Raw genomic sequence first — 15,000 nt, 5'->3', positions numbered from 1 at the left:
GTGGTTTTATAAGCATGAAGTCCACATTGCCTGCAATTTCTAAGCATGGCCGAATGATTAATTTCTGGCTGATGTCAACCGGCAGAGTCAGGAACACGTTCGGTTCAACACCTCATAGAACTCAAACATCAATCAATGCCGTGGCATAGTTCTCTTCAACTTCCACATTTAAAATAAATAAATAATTACAAAGAACAAATGCCACGCAAGTTCACAGGACAGATTTACAGTGCAAATGCCAAAGTGGTGTTGCTGATATTTAGAAGAAGAGATCAGATCTGGTTGCGGGAGGAATGGCAAAGTGACTTACTCAGAAGCTTCATCTCAAACCTGGTTCACCGATCTGAACTTGGTCAGGAACTCTACACATTGCTCGAACATAAGGCGATTTGTGCTTGTAACCGTCATTTGCACTACAGAACTTTAAGGCCACCATAGTTATTGTAGCTAGGTGCAAAATGAGGCGGAAGAGGTGAGTGACATCACGGAGTCTGGCGAGTTCTGGTAGGTTAGTCCATGCGAGTCGCTTGCTGTGCACAACTCTCGGCAGGAGTTAGGCCTTTCCAAAAGGCGACGTGTAGGAAGGCAGAGCATGCGGGTGAGGAGATAAAGTTAAAAATTAGTTTGAGAGATTACTTCTCAGGATGTAGATGTGGCAGGATGTGGTGAATAGCAGAAGTGTTTAAATAAAGAGAAGGAACATTGGATGAAAGAAAAACAAAAACAGTTAGAGGAAAAGAATGTGGGCTGGTATGGAGGTAAGGCATGCAGAAACGATATAGAGACCAAGGGTTAATTCAATAAGTAATAGTGAATTGCATGAAACTTTGAAGAGGTTCAGTCAAAGTAGTGCTTGTAAGTAAGCATGAATTAATCTGACATATTAGTGATCAATGAAAAAAGTTCTGAGTTATAGTGAAAGCTACTTGAAGATCTCAAACTGCTTCATTGCCACTACCATACCATCATGCGTAGACATATGTTATTGTTGTTTTACCATTGTGATTGTTGTTGTTTACACTGGGTAGTTTTCCGTTGCCTTCCCAGCATTGCTTGTCAGTGCTCTATCCTTTTAAATGCTGACCATCAAGCAAAGAAGCAGCACATTCCATTTTTAAAGTCTTTGGTATGACTCAGCTGGGGTTTGAACCACAGTCTGGTATTATGATCTATATTAAGGTTATATTATGATGAGCTATGCAAAGAAAAATAATTCATGGTAATTCCAAATAAACTAGACATGCTTCGAAATGGGAATAAAGGGGGGAAAAAAGAAGCAAAATTAAAATATAAAAAAATCTGCACAAACGCACAATATAGCATTTTAAAAAAAAAGGCTTTATATTATAACTTGGCCGTTCCCTGGAAGCCACTGCTATACTTCCTCATGTGACACTGTGATGGCAATGAGGATCAGGGGGAAATTCCAATCCATGTATTAACGAAATGGGGGGGGGGGGGGGAAAGAAAGAAAGAAAGCATAAATCTGATAATTTGCGAAAGTTGGAATAAATCTGACCTACCCGTGAATGATCCACTGGCAAGACAGGTCGTTTTCTATCTGGAGGATCTCGGCCATTCCCGGCAATGTTTCTTCGCACCCATTCATAACCATTTGGGTTCCTCGGGAAAAAAAAATATATATATATATATATAGTTACAACATCACGGAAGTATATCATGTGCATGTGTTTTTTTGTTTAAGGCTTGATTGTGATGGAATTAAAAATGGCTCGGATGTGTTCAAAACGGAAACTTAAGTTGGTGATCGAAAAATAGTTTTCTTCTTTTATGAAAGGGCACCACACTTTTCCCCCATAATTCAAACACTGACTGTCTGTCTCAAGGTCATCATGCTCAAGAAGGTAAAGTCTGTATTCTGTGAACTTTTTCAATAATCAACATGCAAGATGCAAGTAAAATTGCCATGCAGTTTTGCTCATGTGGTTGTGGCTAAAGACATAAGTCTATTCCAAAGGCACAGCCTGGTGTTGGCTTAGCGGTTAGGGTGGTGGCTTGGAATCCTCGGGTCCTGAGTTCGAGCCCCGTTTTCCACTGAATTAACACCAGGGGGTTGACTCAGCGTGTCATCCTTCCGAGGTCGGCGAAATGAGCACCAGTATACTGGTAATAGGGGCACTGCATCAGCGGCATAGCTGCGCCCCGAACCAATGATGCAACCAGCAGCCAAAAAGTCAGCACACGATGGGAACTCCAAAGGCCGTGAGTAAGTACCATGAGGGTTGTTTGTATGTTGCAGTCAGCATCTGTACTTGGGTCTGCAAATTAATTAATGCAGCTCTGCAAACCTACCAGACTTCCTGACCTCAATGACAACTATAAATCAGGGATGGTTAAACTGGGTGGGGTGAGGCAGTGCAAAAGCAAGTAATAAGTCGCATTATTGGCCAAGTGTACACATCAGGTAATGATGCTATACATAACTGGAATGGCACTTGGTAGAGCACATACCTCCGCCAGGTTGAACAGTTTACGTTTTGCATCCCACTGATCGGCCGGATCTGGATCCGGACCTGAAGCAAAATCGAATCGGCTTGTTCTTGTCGCCGAACCAACTCATCCACCTCGTTTTGTCATGACTCGTCTACAACTATTTGAGATACAGTGTTGTGCCATATATTGTTTTTAGCCCCATTTCTCAATGGTGACGAATCACTATAAAAAAAATTAAAAAAAACTATTGTATCTGGATTTGGAGAAGGATATTCACCAGAATTGAATCGATTCATCCTCATCACACAACCAACCTGTCAACCAAGTTTCTCCATATGTGGGTTTCACAAGGTGGAAAGAAGTCCTCCCAGGGTTCAAAGTATCCTTTTGGGTAAGGTATCAGGATTCAGGGACCACATTGTGAAGTTTTGATTTAAAGTTTCGTGCCAAGCGCTCTCTTCAGGATCGTCAGAGAGCCCCGGACACCTTCTAACTGTAGTTCGTTTGGCGCAATAGTCCCAGGGATGGTTTTTAAGATCTGCAGAAGGTTCTTCTTTCCCATTGCTCCCATCCCATTCTCATCACTGGTAAAAATTTATCACTGGTAAAAATTCAGTGCTTTTCAGCTTTCAAGATCTTTTCACTTCATTTTTGAGATCCTGGTAGTTGGATTTTCAAGATTTCTGCATGGTTTCGGCCAAATAGCTGGGTACTGACACCTCAATTAGCAATGCTTTCTTTTCTTTTTTTTGTAGCGAAGTATGATATCCAGTCGGAATGCTTTGCTTTCTATGTTCATGGCCGATGGGATCATCGGGTTCATGGTTCCAGGAGTTTTCTGAAATTAGGATATTGAAATCTTTGCAGAAATGCCAATGGATTACTCTACATTCTTTGTGCAGTTGTTCTGACAAGAGTTTTTTTAACATCTCGAAAAGAGGGGACTTGTGCTTTCTCTTTCTACCTTGCATAACCTGCACCTGTCTGACTGAGGCAGTCCTACCATTTTCTTAAACTTAACGCCATTGGTGTGGTATCCTTTGTCTTGGCATCTATTGTGATTAGTTCTCCATCCCAGTTGAGCTGACCTCTTCTTAGCCATTCCAATGAACCCAGATTTTTAAAAATGTTGACCTTTTCGTAGACATTCTTTGTCAAAGCCCAATCTATCCAACTCTTTCTTAAACAACTACCGGGAATGCCTCTTCACAGTGGTTGCACCCCCAATGCATGTCGGGGGCCAAATTTTCCCCATTCTTCCCTGCTGGCGGGATTCATCAGGGCAGGGTGGTCACAATCAAAGGGCTGATCGGTCCATTCCCTCTCGTCTGTCTCCTCTCTCTGTTGTGGCCCTGACTTTGTGACGGTGGAGGTACACAATCATGGATGTGGGTGATCTCTGCGTCGCTCCTAGGAGATCGATCGGCCGCCTCCATCCCGAAGGCTTGTTCGAGAGAACTGCCCGAGGCTATGCAACAACTTTTTTTTATTTTTATTAAAATATACTTCCCTGCTCTTTCATCACCCTCCCAGTTGTCGCTGCATAGTTGTTGATATTTCATTTTATATTTTTATTTTTTCCAATCATTGGGGATATATTCATTGCCGATTTGGTTTCATGCGTGACATCTTCTTTTCATACTCATCTCTGGGAAAAAAATTTTTTTGCAAGGTGGGTTAGGGGATACCTTTTCTGGCTTGGTGTCTTCATGTTTCTGTACAAATTGGATTCGGTAGTGCCTTTTAAACGTTTCATGTACTCAGCCAATCCTACAGTTGTCACTGTGCACTTAGTTGAGCTCCATCAGGCCGTTGCCTCCTTCTCGCCTTGGCAGGGTATATTCTCAAGATGCATTGATTTTCGTAGAACATTTTGTGGATAGTGAGGGGTTTCCTCGTTTTGATACCACACTTTACTTCGAGCAACCTTTTAATTACAAACTATTGGACTGCGAGTACGTCTACTAATTACGTATTATTGCACTGTGACTTCAGCAAGACCTTTTAATTTGACCTTTAGCCCATTCAGACCATTAAACCTTTCGACTTTTATGGTGGGGGGTGCAGTGTGCTTGAACATGGATGTGCAGTTAGTCTAGATATTTCAAAATTTTCAGCTTTCTTGCACAAATTATACACTGCACCAGAGACAAACAAATCAACTCGCATCTTAAAGTCTAACAAACCTTTAGAAACAACTGCCTGCTAATTATAATCAAGTGTTATAATTATACATGGTATTAAATGTGAGGATGGTGTTGGAAAATGTGAGAATGGGGTGAGGATGGTGTTGGACTGCCTGTGTAGGGATGGCACAGACACTACATACTGCTGCACATTATACAATAGTAAGACTATTTAATGAGAAATGTTTTCACACATATTTGACAAGATAATTCATCGTGCAAGGAAAAGAAAACTCTCCAGCATGTGCACAGAAACGAGAAATAAAACATTTTTTTTTTTTAAATGTAATAGGATGTAGCAATGGTATGCCAAAAAGGTCTGTAAACAAGGTACCTACAAAAGACATTATACATCTCTTTGCTTCGATATAATGCATCACATCACAGAGTGGAAGAGACCAACAACTGTCGAGAAGATCGGAAATGATGATGGATTGCAGGGTGCAGCAGGAATTGGATAACATTACATCCATTGACAAGGAGGTTTGTTGCAAAAATAGATTTTTCAACTGCAGACCAGGAAGTCTACTTTAATTTAAAAGCAAAGTAATGGAATCAATCATCGTTTTCAATGCCAATTTAAACAACCTGATCCCTGACATTCGGTTTGAATACTGTCACAATCACTCAGCTATAACACGATGCGCTGCTTCTCGACTCAACAACGGTCGGAGGCCCCGAGTCTCAAACAAGATGTCAGAAGCAATTCGACACAGGTTTGTTTGTATGCCACAAGCAGAATCTTGGCAGGCAAAGCAGGATGCCAAATTGTCTTTATTCCTGGATTAATGACCTCCTCCACTCATGCGGTCAACAGAGGCTGGAGTGCCCAAAGGAAGTGTGTTGTGTCTAAGTCTTGCTCATCAACTTAATAAACGACCTCTCTGATGCGCTAGAAAACCCTCTCTTCCTTTTTCCAGATGACTCCATATTGTGTCATACAGTACCCCCACCCACTGATAGGGACACTGCAGCTGCATCGCTCTCTGCTGATGTGGAACTGATTAGGTGCTAGTCCGACAAATGGAGCATGTCCTTCAATTCCAGGAAAATCACTGTCTCACCCTGTTGCTACAGAAGGATCTTCAAACAAACCACCGATAAATTTTCATGCAAGTGGTGCAGTTGCTTGAACCTCTCGACTTCACCATCGGCCACAATCTATCCTGGGCTGATCAGAAATCAAAACTGGCCTCCAAAGCCACCAGTAGACTGGACAACCTCTGTCATTCCAAGTCATCTCAACCTGCAAGGCATTTTTCTGAAGCAAAATAGAGTACTGCTCTCTCCAATGAACTGGTGCCATGCTTCACATCTGTCTGTCCTAGATTCTATAGAATATACATCTCTCAACAGTGACCTCTTCCACAATGAGGCAGAAAGCACAACCCATGTTTCTCTCGCATCATGAAGCTTGGGCGGACTCTGTTTTCTGCCACCTATCCTGTGGGCTTGCTCCCTTTGATCTCTTAGCAATTTAACCCTCACCAGCAACTCGAGGATGCACACGTCACTCACTCCTGATAAATTACTAAAATGCAGCCGTATTTGTGAAACACCATTCTTTTGGAACCACCTCAATGAAGCTGTTTAACAACACTCTTCCCTCCAGGGCCTCAAGTCGGTGGTGCACCACCGTCCTTACCCATGACATTTTATACTGCCATTAACCCAACTTCACCAAACCCTCTTGCATGTTTCCTTCCCTTCTGAATTATTCTTCATTCCTTTCATTGTTGCATACACCTGCTGCCACACTGCCCCACTGTCAGAATTCCCCAGGCAAAAATGCTAGTTAGAACTATAGTATATGAGAGTTATACTCTCATATACTATAGTTGGTAACAAGTACAACTACAGTAGTCTGCAGAGAATTACAACAGGAAAGGAATGATATTTTTCCCTGCGTGTTGTCTTTCTGCCCCGTCTCCTCGCTCTTCCGTGCACCTCAGTGTTGGAGGCAAAATAACTAGGACACTTAGTTATTTTGAGTTGAAGAGATCTATGCAGCCAGGTCTAAGAGCCTGCCTCTATGGAAGGTCATGGTTATATCACAGGCCAAGATGCCGAACAGCTTGGTTTATCACTATCACCGTCTCCCCAACTGAATACGTTCAATATTGGCAGTCACAATTTTATGGTTTCTGCTCTAATTTAACTGCACATCAAACTCAACTTGCATAAGACCTGAATATTCTTGGTCATTTTCATACAACTACAGAAATGAATGATGTCTGTTCAAGCCTTTGGTAGTTGAGAGTGGAACAGCCCACTCGAAACGTCCCCTATTGTATTGGTGCTTACCTTGAAACACACCACAAGCCTTCAGATGTTGCATATATAGTGCAAACCCCAGCACTCGCAGAATCCTTAACAGCAAGTGTAAAGGTAACCACTGAAGTTGCCTCACCTGTCAGGCCTTGGTAGGCTGCTTGTGTTTCCAATTCTGCTGTATAATTCGTGGTCTGCAGGCAGGTCCCTAATGGCAGAACCGGACGTTTCTCTGTCATGAGCGCTGCGGTGCATTTTTGGCCTCTCTCTTGATGTGTTCCTGAAATAAAAAAAATCAGCAGTAGAAGTATGCAGAGGAACACACACACAAGCAAACAGAGAAAACGAGAGGAAACAAGTTTTCGAGATCGCAAAATGAGTACCCATAAAACGTTCACCAAGATTCAGAACAATTAAGATTTTAAACTCTAATTACCTGCACCGCCGGAGGAGTCACATGACCAAGTTTAAATTCCAATCAAAACTAAATGTTACTCTCCAACTTAATGGTTAACAATAAATATTCGGGGTTTACCACTTAAAGGACAATTGGAATATCATGCAAGAGAGATCAAGCTGGTGCGAACATGGTAGACACAATCAAAGGTGTGGAAAGGAGGAAATGGGGGGGGCATCGGCATGCAGTAGATACATGAATCCCAAATGCTGCACTGTTCGACCAGAAGGCCAGAACTTTTATTGATGTTAAAAGCGCCAAAATGTTTGACCTAATCCCCCGACGTCACAAAAGTGCATTTCTGCCGGATCTGGGGCATGGCTCCCCCCTCCCCCCATCCTAAATCACCTCATTAGTGACGCCATTACTGAACCCCTATTTTTTGTCAATATCTCCAAACTTTGCAAGATAATGTGACAAATACAGTGTCGGCAGCCGTGTTTTCATGGTCAATGGTTACAATGGCAACAATTTTAGTGCTTGAAAATGTATAGTTCGCCCTCAACTGTGCACATTGGAGCAACACTGTCGCTCTTTTGTTGCAACGAGGCAAATAATGAGCTCTTGTACTCCTTTTTTCAGAAATTTCAGAAATTCGCATCGTGCCTTCAGGAGGTGGTCCATCACTCTCACCAATGTATCATGGCTCTGACAGAGCTCTGTGAACTGGTCAGTCTTCAATCAGCTGAGGAAATGGAGAACCGAACGTGACAATGCTGACGTGAATGCCATCACCAACACACTGAAGAACACATGCAACCTATTTATCACTTATTCTCCTGCTGATCTCATCAAAGTGTCATCAGGGACAGCAGTGAGGGAAGCGACCAAGACATTTCTCCTTGGAACACCGGAGCAGGGGGAGGGGAACTTTGACTCAATTTTGAGGGTGAGGGTGCGACTGATGGTTTGCAGTTTCTGAAGCCAGTGCCAAGGACCAAGATGATGAACTTGGCTGCAGAGAATGTAAAGGAATCCAAGACTGCAGTACAGCAAATCAATGCGGCAGAGGGAGTCAGGGTTAATCCCTGGAAGAAATACATTGTATGTTCCACATGGTGGTATGTGCATGGAGATGAAGAACAACGAGGATGATCTACTGCAAATAGAGGAACCGAATCACCTCCAATGTCGACACGAAGAGGCCGATACCCTCATTGCCTTTCACCCAAACAGCATTTCCACTGGTAACATTCCAGTAAGGTCCACCGATACGGACATCTTCATAATTCTGCTTGGGCTTTCTGGAATTTGGAAGGGAACACCATCATCATGGACTATGGATCGAGCAACCACCAAAGGTACATTGGTGTCTCTAAACTAGCTGCCATTCTTGAGAAGAAACAGCCTGATATCACTGAAGCACTACTCGGCCTTCATGCCCTAACTAGTTGCAACTTCACATCGTGTTTCTGCAGAAAGGGCAAAGTGAAGCCCTTCCAGCGACGAGAGTCAGATACAGCTCATGTGATGGCATTGCAATCTCTGACTTCTGAGGAAGTAGATATTCCAGCTGTTACCTCCTTTGTCTGCTCGCTGTATAGGTTTAAAACCTCTGACATAAATTGAGCCACATACAAAGCATTCGTGCACATGAATGGTGGGAATGAGGAGCCCCTCGCCAGAATAAAGAAGATAAACTGTGCTTTTCTCCCCCCATGCACCAAGGCACTTGGCAATCACGTCAAAAGGGCCAAGTACGTGGCAAGAATCTGGAAAAGGGAAGACAAGACTGACCCACCTGGTGGGGTGAGTCCCACAAACTATGGATGGAAGTCGACTTTAAACTGCTTTGTACCAGACTGGTACCCAGAAAGTTCAGTCCCAGAGTGTCTTACATGCCCATTGATGGATGACAGGGACGGCATGGAAGCTTTGTGCACAGATTATGAGGAGTCGGACAATGCTTGGAGTGAGGCGAGTGATGGGGAAGACATGCGATGCAGAGAAGATTCAGAACAGGTAGTTGTAGAAACGTGCTATTTTCCTTCTGAAGGACAATGACTCCACAAGTTGCGGAGTTTCAGGGTGAACTGCACATTTTCTAGCAGATGTTTTGTTGCCATTGTCACCATTGACCATGAAAACATGGGGGTGTAGATACCCTATTTGTCATATTACTATGTTTTGGAAACATGCCCCAGACCTGACAGCAATGCATTTTTGTGACGTCGGGGTATGGTCCCATCAGTCCCTGAGGTCAAACGTTTCGGCTATTTTTACATTATTAAATGTTTTGGGCTTCCATATAAAGTATTAACTTTCCATCTATTCTTCAACATAGTTCCATCTCATGCCTAACTTGTCTGCTGGTAAGTGTCCTGGCATGTGGAACATATCTAACTAATCGCAACACAACAGAAAAAGATGCATCGCGAAATACTGTGTGGAAAGGTTTTTGTTTTTTTTGAAGACGAAGTCGAGACTCATGGAAGAGCTGGAACATAGAACGAATCGTGATGCAACAGAACAAAAGGAACAGCAGAAAGAGAGGGAGAAACACACCAACAGCAGGGATGAGGGACAAAATAAAGGGAGAGTTGGAGAAATAAGGGATGTGGGGAACAATGAGGGCGAGGGGAGGACACATGGATGAACAAGATGGATGGAGAAGGAAACTCTCAGGAAGCAAAAACTGGAAAGAAGTTGGCTTGGGGAGGGTTAATGAGAGTAGAAAAGATCATGGTTTTGGATGGGGAAAACATCATGATCATGATCAGATGGTGGTGATGGTGGTGAGCAGCTGTTGAAGACTTGGAGGGATTGAGGAGATTGAAGAGAATGTGGAAGTTTGTTATGCAGGTGGGAAAAAGAGTAACGAATGTGTGTGGGTGAGCAGTGGTTCTGGATTTGGGGAGTTTCATCAGAAGGGGGTTGCTGGCAGACTGTGAGTGCCCTGCATAAATGTTAGGGGACAGAACAAAGAGAGAGAGAGAGAAAGAGAAAGAGAAAGAGAAAGAGAAAGAGAAAGAGAAATAGAAAGAGAAACAGAAAGAGAAAAAGAAAGAGAAAGAAAAAGAGAAAAAGAAAGAGAAAAAGAGAAAAAGAAAAAGAGAAAAGAGAAAAAGAGAAAAAGAGAAAAAGAGAAAAAGAGAAAAAGAGAAAAAGAGAAAAAGAAAAAAAGAGAGAAAGAGAAAGAGAAAGAGAAAGAGAAAGAGAAAGAGAAAGAGAAAGAGAGAGAGAGAGAGAGAGAGAGAGAGAGAGAGAGAGAGAGAGAAAGAAAGAAAGAGAGAGAAAGAGCACATGGGATGCAAGACCAGAAATGAGGTGGAAGAAAACAGAGCCCCCTGATCTGCCTGCAATGTGAAAGTGATAAGCCCAGAGATTCAGCTTTCACTCAGGCAAAGTGAATGCTGTCAATTGGGTTGATAGGTTACACAGGCACATTTATTGATAGGCCTCACACATCTTCAATACAAATATTTTCATACCTGTCTGAGCTCGGCCACGGTAAGGTGCCCGCTTTGTTGACTTGAGCATACAGTGCACGAATGTCTTCATCATTCTCATGCAGTGGCGATCGTTTAACCATGGCATAAATTGGTTGGGCATCATCAGTGTGGGATGCCACTGAGGTGGAAGCATCAGCCCTTCCAGGTAGCTTCCGTCGTTCCTGCATGGACGCTTTCCCTCGGTCCTGCCCAGCCACTCGGCTACGCTCCTTTCCGGCAAGCCGCTCTCTTTCCTGCTGCAGCTTTGCCTGACGTTCACGAAGCTCTCTTTGCCGAGCCTGCAGCCTATATAATCCATACACACACGACTTTTTGAGCAGCCAGCCCAGTGGCATGCAAATCCATGACAATAAATACACAAACTCGAGTAACTTTTTAACATGGCTCGTACGTATGTACACACACATGCACACAATCTCTTGACTGTTGCCTCAAAGCATATTTCGATTGTACATGCCAAAAGATTATATATATATATATATATATATATATATATATATATATATATATATATATATATATTTTCACATATATATATATATATATATATACTTCTTCTTCTTTCGGCTAGCTCCCGTTAGGGGTCGCCACAGCGGATCAACCATCACCGTTTCGCTCTATAATTTCCACTGGTACCCTGCTGACCACCGGTACCGGTGGCGGTCGTTGGTAACCCGGGCCTCGACCGATCCTGTATGGAAATTCGTTTTGTTGTCCGCATAATGATTTGGCATAGGTTTTTATGCCGGATGCCCTTCCTGACGCAACCTGGTCGCCTCTTACGACACACAGGGGTATGGTACACCTATTCGAACCGGGGCATACACCGGGCCCAGTACACTGGTACTCATTTCGCCGACCTCGGAAGGATGGCAGGCTGAGTCAACCCCCTGGTGTTTTCAACTTGGTTTATATTTACATATACACATATACATACATCTATACATATATATATATATATATATATATATATATATATATATATATATATACATATATTAATTCAGTGTCCCAATGGTGCTTGAACTCAGGACCTTTTGGGTCCCAAGCCACTGCCCTAACCACTGCACCAACACCAGGCTCATGTATATATACATACATGTGTATATATACATGTATGTATATATATATATATATATATATATATATATATATATATATATATATATACATACACATACATACATACATACATACATACATACACATGACATATATATATTGTTGCGGTTTTGGAAATTCACAAAACACCATTCAGGTTCCACGAAGATCAGTTATTTCGACAAGTGTTTCAGGTTAGAATCCCCACCGATGTGCAAAGGGATTTATTCGTGTGCTGGGCTGCGAATCTTTGAGGGAGCCGTTATTCTTTCTCTGTCTTTATTTTAACAAACATCGCAACCCCATCATCTCCTACAAAAATGCCATCATCATCGACAAACAACGCTCCCTTTGCTCAAGCCGCCATTGTGCGCTGCGAGCCGATTTGCATAATCGGATCAAAACGAGGGTTTACCCGACACCAACCCGTGACGTCGAACTTGGGGGTTCCCACGAGGCTTACCAGGGGTGAGAGGTCGGAGGTGAAAAGTGGGCAGAGCCCGGCCTCGGGTTGAGAGATCAAAAAGCGGCTCGCCCCGGGCCAAAAAAGGGAGGAGCTCGAATGAGTTCGGAGCTGACTTCGGAGATTCATCGCTCTCTGGAGATGGGCAGTCACGCAAGGAGCACGCATTTGGGGGGAGGAGGCAGATGGTGGCGGCAGCGTGGAGAAGCGGGCACTCGGGATATTCGTCCCTCTCTGGAGTCGAGCAGCTGCATCGTGGTCCGGGCGAACGGCTCCGAGACGGTCGAGCGACGCTGAGTTAGTAAACGGGCCAAAAGAGCATCAACTCTAAAAGAGCAAAAGACCTGTTCACTCCTCCGAGCGCGTCGCCGGCCAGGCCCGACCGACCAGGCCACAGTGGAAGCGGATGACCAAGGGAAACCGAGCAAGCCGCTCGCCAAGCTGCTCAAGCCGCCCGGCTTCCAAGCGACTGGCGGGTAGCGACACAAGGGCAAAAAAGGAACATCCAGGGTCACCGACCCGAAGACCTTCGAGCCGTCACAAGGGGTGGCAAGGTAACCTGCCCGGCCTCTTGTGAGCCTTCGGTCATCTAGGCTCCGAGTTGAAATAAAGGTTCACGAGCCCCGTTTCATTTCTTGGGTTTTGTATGAAAGTCTGTGGCGCCTTGTCTTTACAAGTAGAATTGTTGGTTAAGTGCATGCCTGTACAGAATAAACATCGGCTGTAGGCTTTTCTTGTGTCATATCCCCTTCCCCCCATTGATTACATGCCTGTATAAATAAATGCCCCCATTGTTTGAATGTCAATCTGCTCATTGCGTCATTTCCTCCCATTGACTTCCACGGCGCGTTCTGGAAATTAGCCGGCTATTAAAGCCAAATTGAAGTGGTCAATTGGTCCGATGGAACTTGGGAATTAAAACCGCTCAGCATCGCACACGGAACGAGTGCACTTAGCGGCTCGTTTCCGTACGAGTCCCGTTGAGGTATAAATTCTCGGTACTTCTGTCTGCGCGGATAATTAGGTATATCGAGATTCGGCGATTAACCCTGTACGCGTGGACAGAATATTGACAGTTTATGGTGCGTTAAGGCATCCGTAGCAGGTTTTCAGAGTTGTCCGGAAGCTACGACTGAATTCCGGGTTTCGGCGGACACGCGACTGTGGTTGGGCCTTAAGCGGTCATGCGTGGCTGTCTGAACCGGCTAATTCGTAACAAAACATATTTATATACATACATATAAGGGTGGTCCTAAAATACAAACTTCAACTTTTCAAATGTGCTTTTTTATTTTTTGGTTCCACTTGGGAAGAAAAAATTTGAGTGGTTTCATTTGATTTCAACAGATTTTACCACTGTCACACGACCACTGTTGTTTTGTGCCATGACGTCAAACTGTGACTGAACTGCACAGAGTTATGGGTTTATGTCTCAGCATGGTGATCTTTTTGAGGTTAATATAAACCTCTTCACTGCAGAAGCAATATTTTTAGGAGTAAAGCAACTCAACAGGAAGGATTCTTGTTTCATTTTGCATTTAACTGTCGAACAGCCACAATGCTATAATTCATGGATTCAGAGACTGGAACACTGTATTTTTCACACCCTGTGTGAGAGTGGTGAATAAAGCCGTACATGAACCATATTTGGCACCAATACTTTTCTTATTAATACGAACCATTTTAGGAAAAAGCACCTTGAGAAAGTCCTCTTTTTGGTTTAGGTGTACCAGTAAGGTCCACCCTAATACATATATATATATATATATATATATATATATATATATATATATATATATATATATATATTGTTACGGCTGTGGAAATTTGCAATACACCAGAAAGGTCCTCAGGTTAGATATAATCGATAAGTTCATGTGTAGTTAGTCCACACCTGTTGTTTAGGGGGAATATGTGCGATTCATCTGGGCGACGACACTTCGAGTTAGCCATTTTTCTTTCTCTTTCGTTATTTTGGACCAATAATCCCCCAACAACCACACCACCAGTCAACACCGAACGTCGTGCTGTCCAGGGCACGTTCGGCGATTCTTGCCGAACGCGTCAAGCCGCGAGTACAAATGGATGCCTTTACGGGAGAGAAGCGGATCAGGAAGGCTTCACGCCCCTTTTCTTCCATCCAATGACTGAGCATCGGGTTGCATGGCCCCGCCTCCGAACCCGTGATGCATGTGGACTCATTTGAGGAGGGAATTCGGATCAGGGGAGGCTCACGCCCCTTTTTCTCCGTCCAATGGTCGGGCAGCATGGCCCCGCCTCCAAGCACGTTTTGATCCGCGAATCTGCATACAAGCTCCTCCCCCGGTCTATAAAGACGCGAGCACAACGCAGCTCGCGAGCGCAGAAAGAGAGTGGAGAAAGTGGGTGTAGAAAGTGGCGCAGAAAGTGGCGCTGGTCGGAAGTCGTGGAGTCTGAGGCGTGTGTTTGCGGGGATCGGACGGCGAAGGGGACGGAGCTCGGAGTGGAGGTCGAGCGACGAGTCGCAGAGTGGAGCAGGGACGCAGAAGAGGGCTCAGGGGCGAGAGTTCGCCGGAGTCGGTGCGGTCCCGGGACCCCGCTAGCGGGACGGTGCGTCCGCCATTCCCCTCTTCCACT

At 44.1% G+C, this 15,000-nt stretch overlaps 1 protein-coding gene across 5 annotated transcripts in view; it reads right to left on the bottom strand.

Moving 5' to 3' along the window:
• The window catches only part of LOC147024223 (partitioning defective 3 homolog), a 206,709-nt gene that overhangs the window by 67,284 nt on the left and 124,425 nt on the right, over positions 1-15,000 (bottom strand). For 4 of the 5 annotated variants that reach the window (XM_085883900.1, XM_085883899.1, XM_085883898.1 and 1 more), the window contains 3 exons: positions 10,800-11,105; positions 7,051-7,191; positions 1,524-1,623 (listed from right to left, as the gene is read on the bottom strand). In XM_085883900.1, the coding sequence (XP_085740026.1) occupies positions 1,524-1,623; positions 7,051-7,191; positions 10,800-11,105 (547 nt within the window). Of the gene's footprint in view, positions 560-1,523; positions 1,624-7,050; positions 7,192-10,799; positions 11,106-15,000 lie in introns of all 5 variants that reach the window. The other variant, XM_085883901.1, reaches the window with a different exon arrangement.

The sequence above is a fragment of the Eptatretus burgeri genome, chromosome 6 (assembly GCF_056783735.1).
Source record: "Eptatretus burgeri isolate ZD-2024b chromosome 6, Ebu_testis_v1, whole genome shotgun sequence".
In the NCBI taxonomy this organism is placed as follows: Eukaryota; Metazoa; Chordata; class Myxini; order Myxiniformes; family Myxinidae; genus Eptatretus; species Eptatretus burgeri.
This window is presented reverse-complemented; position numbering and strand designations above follow the sequence as displayed.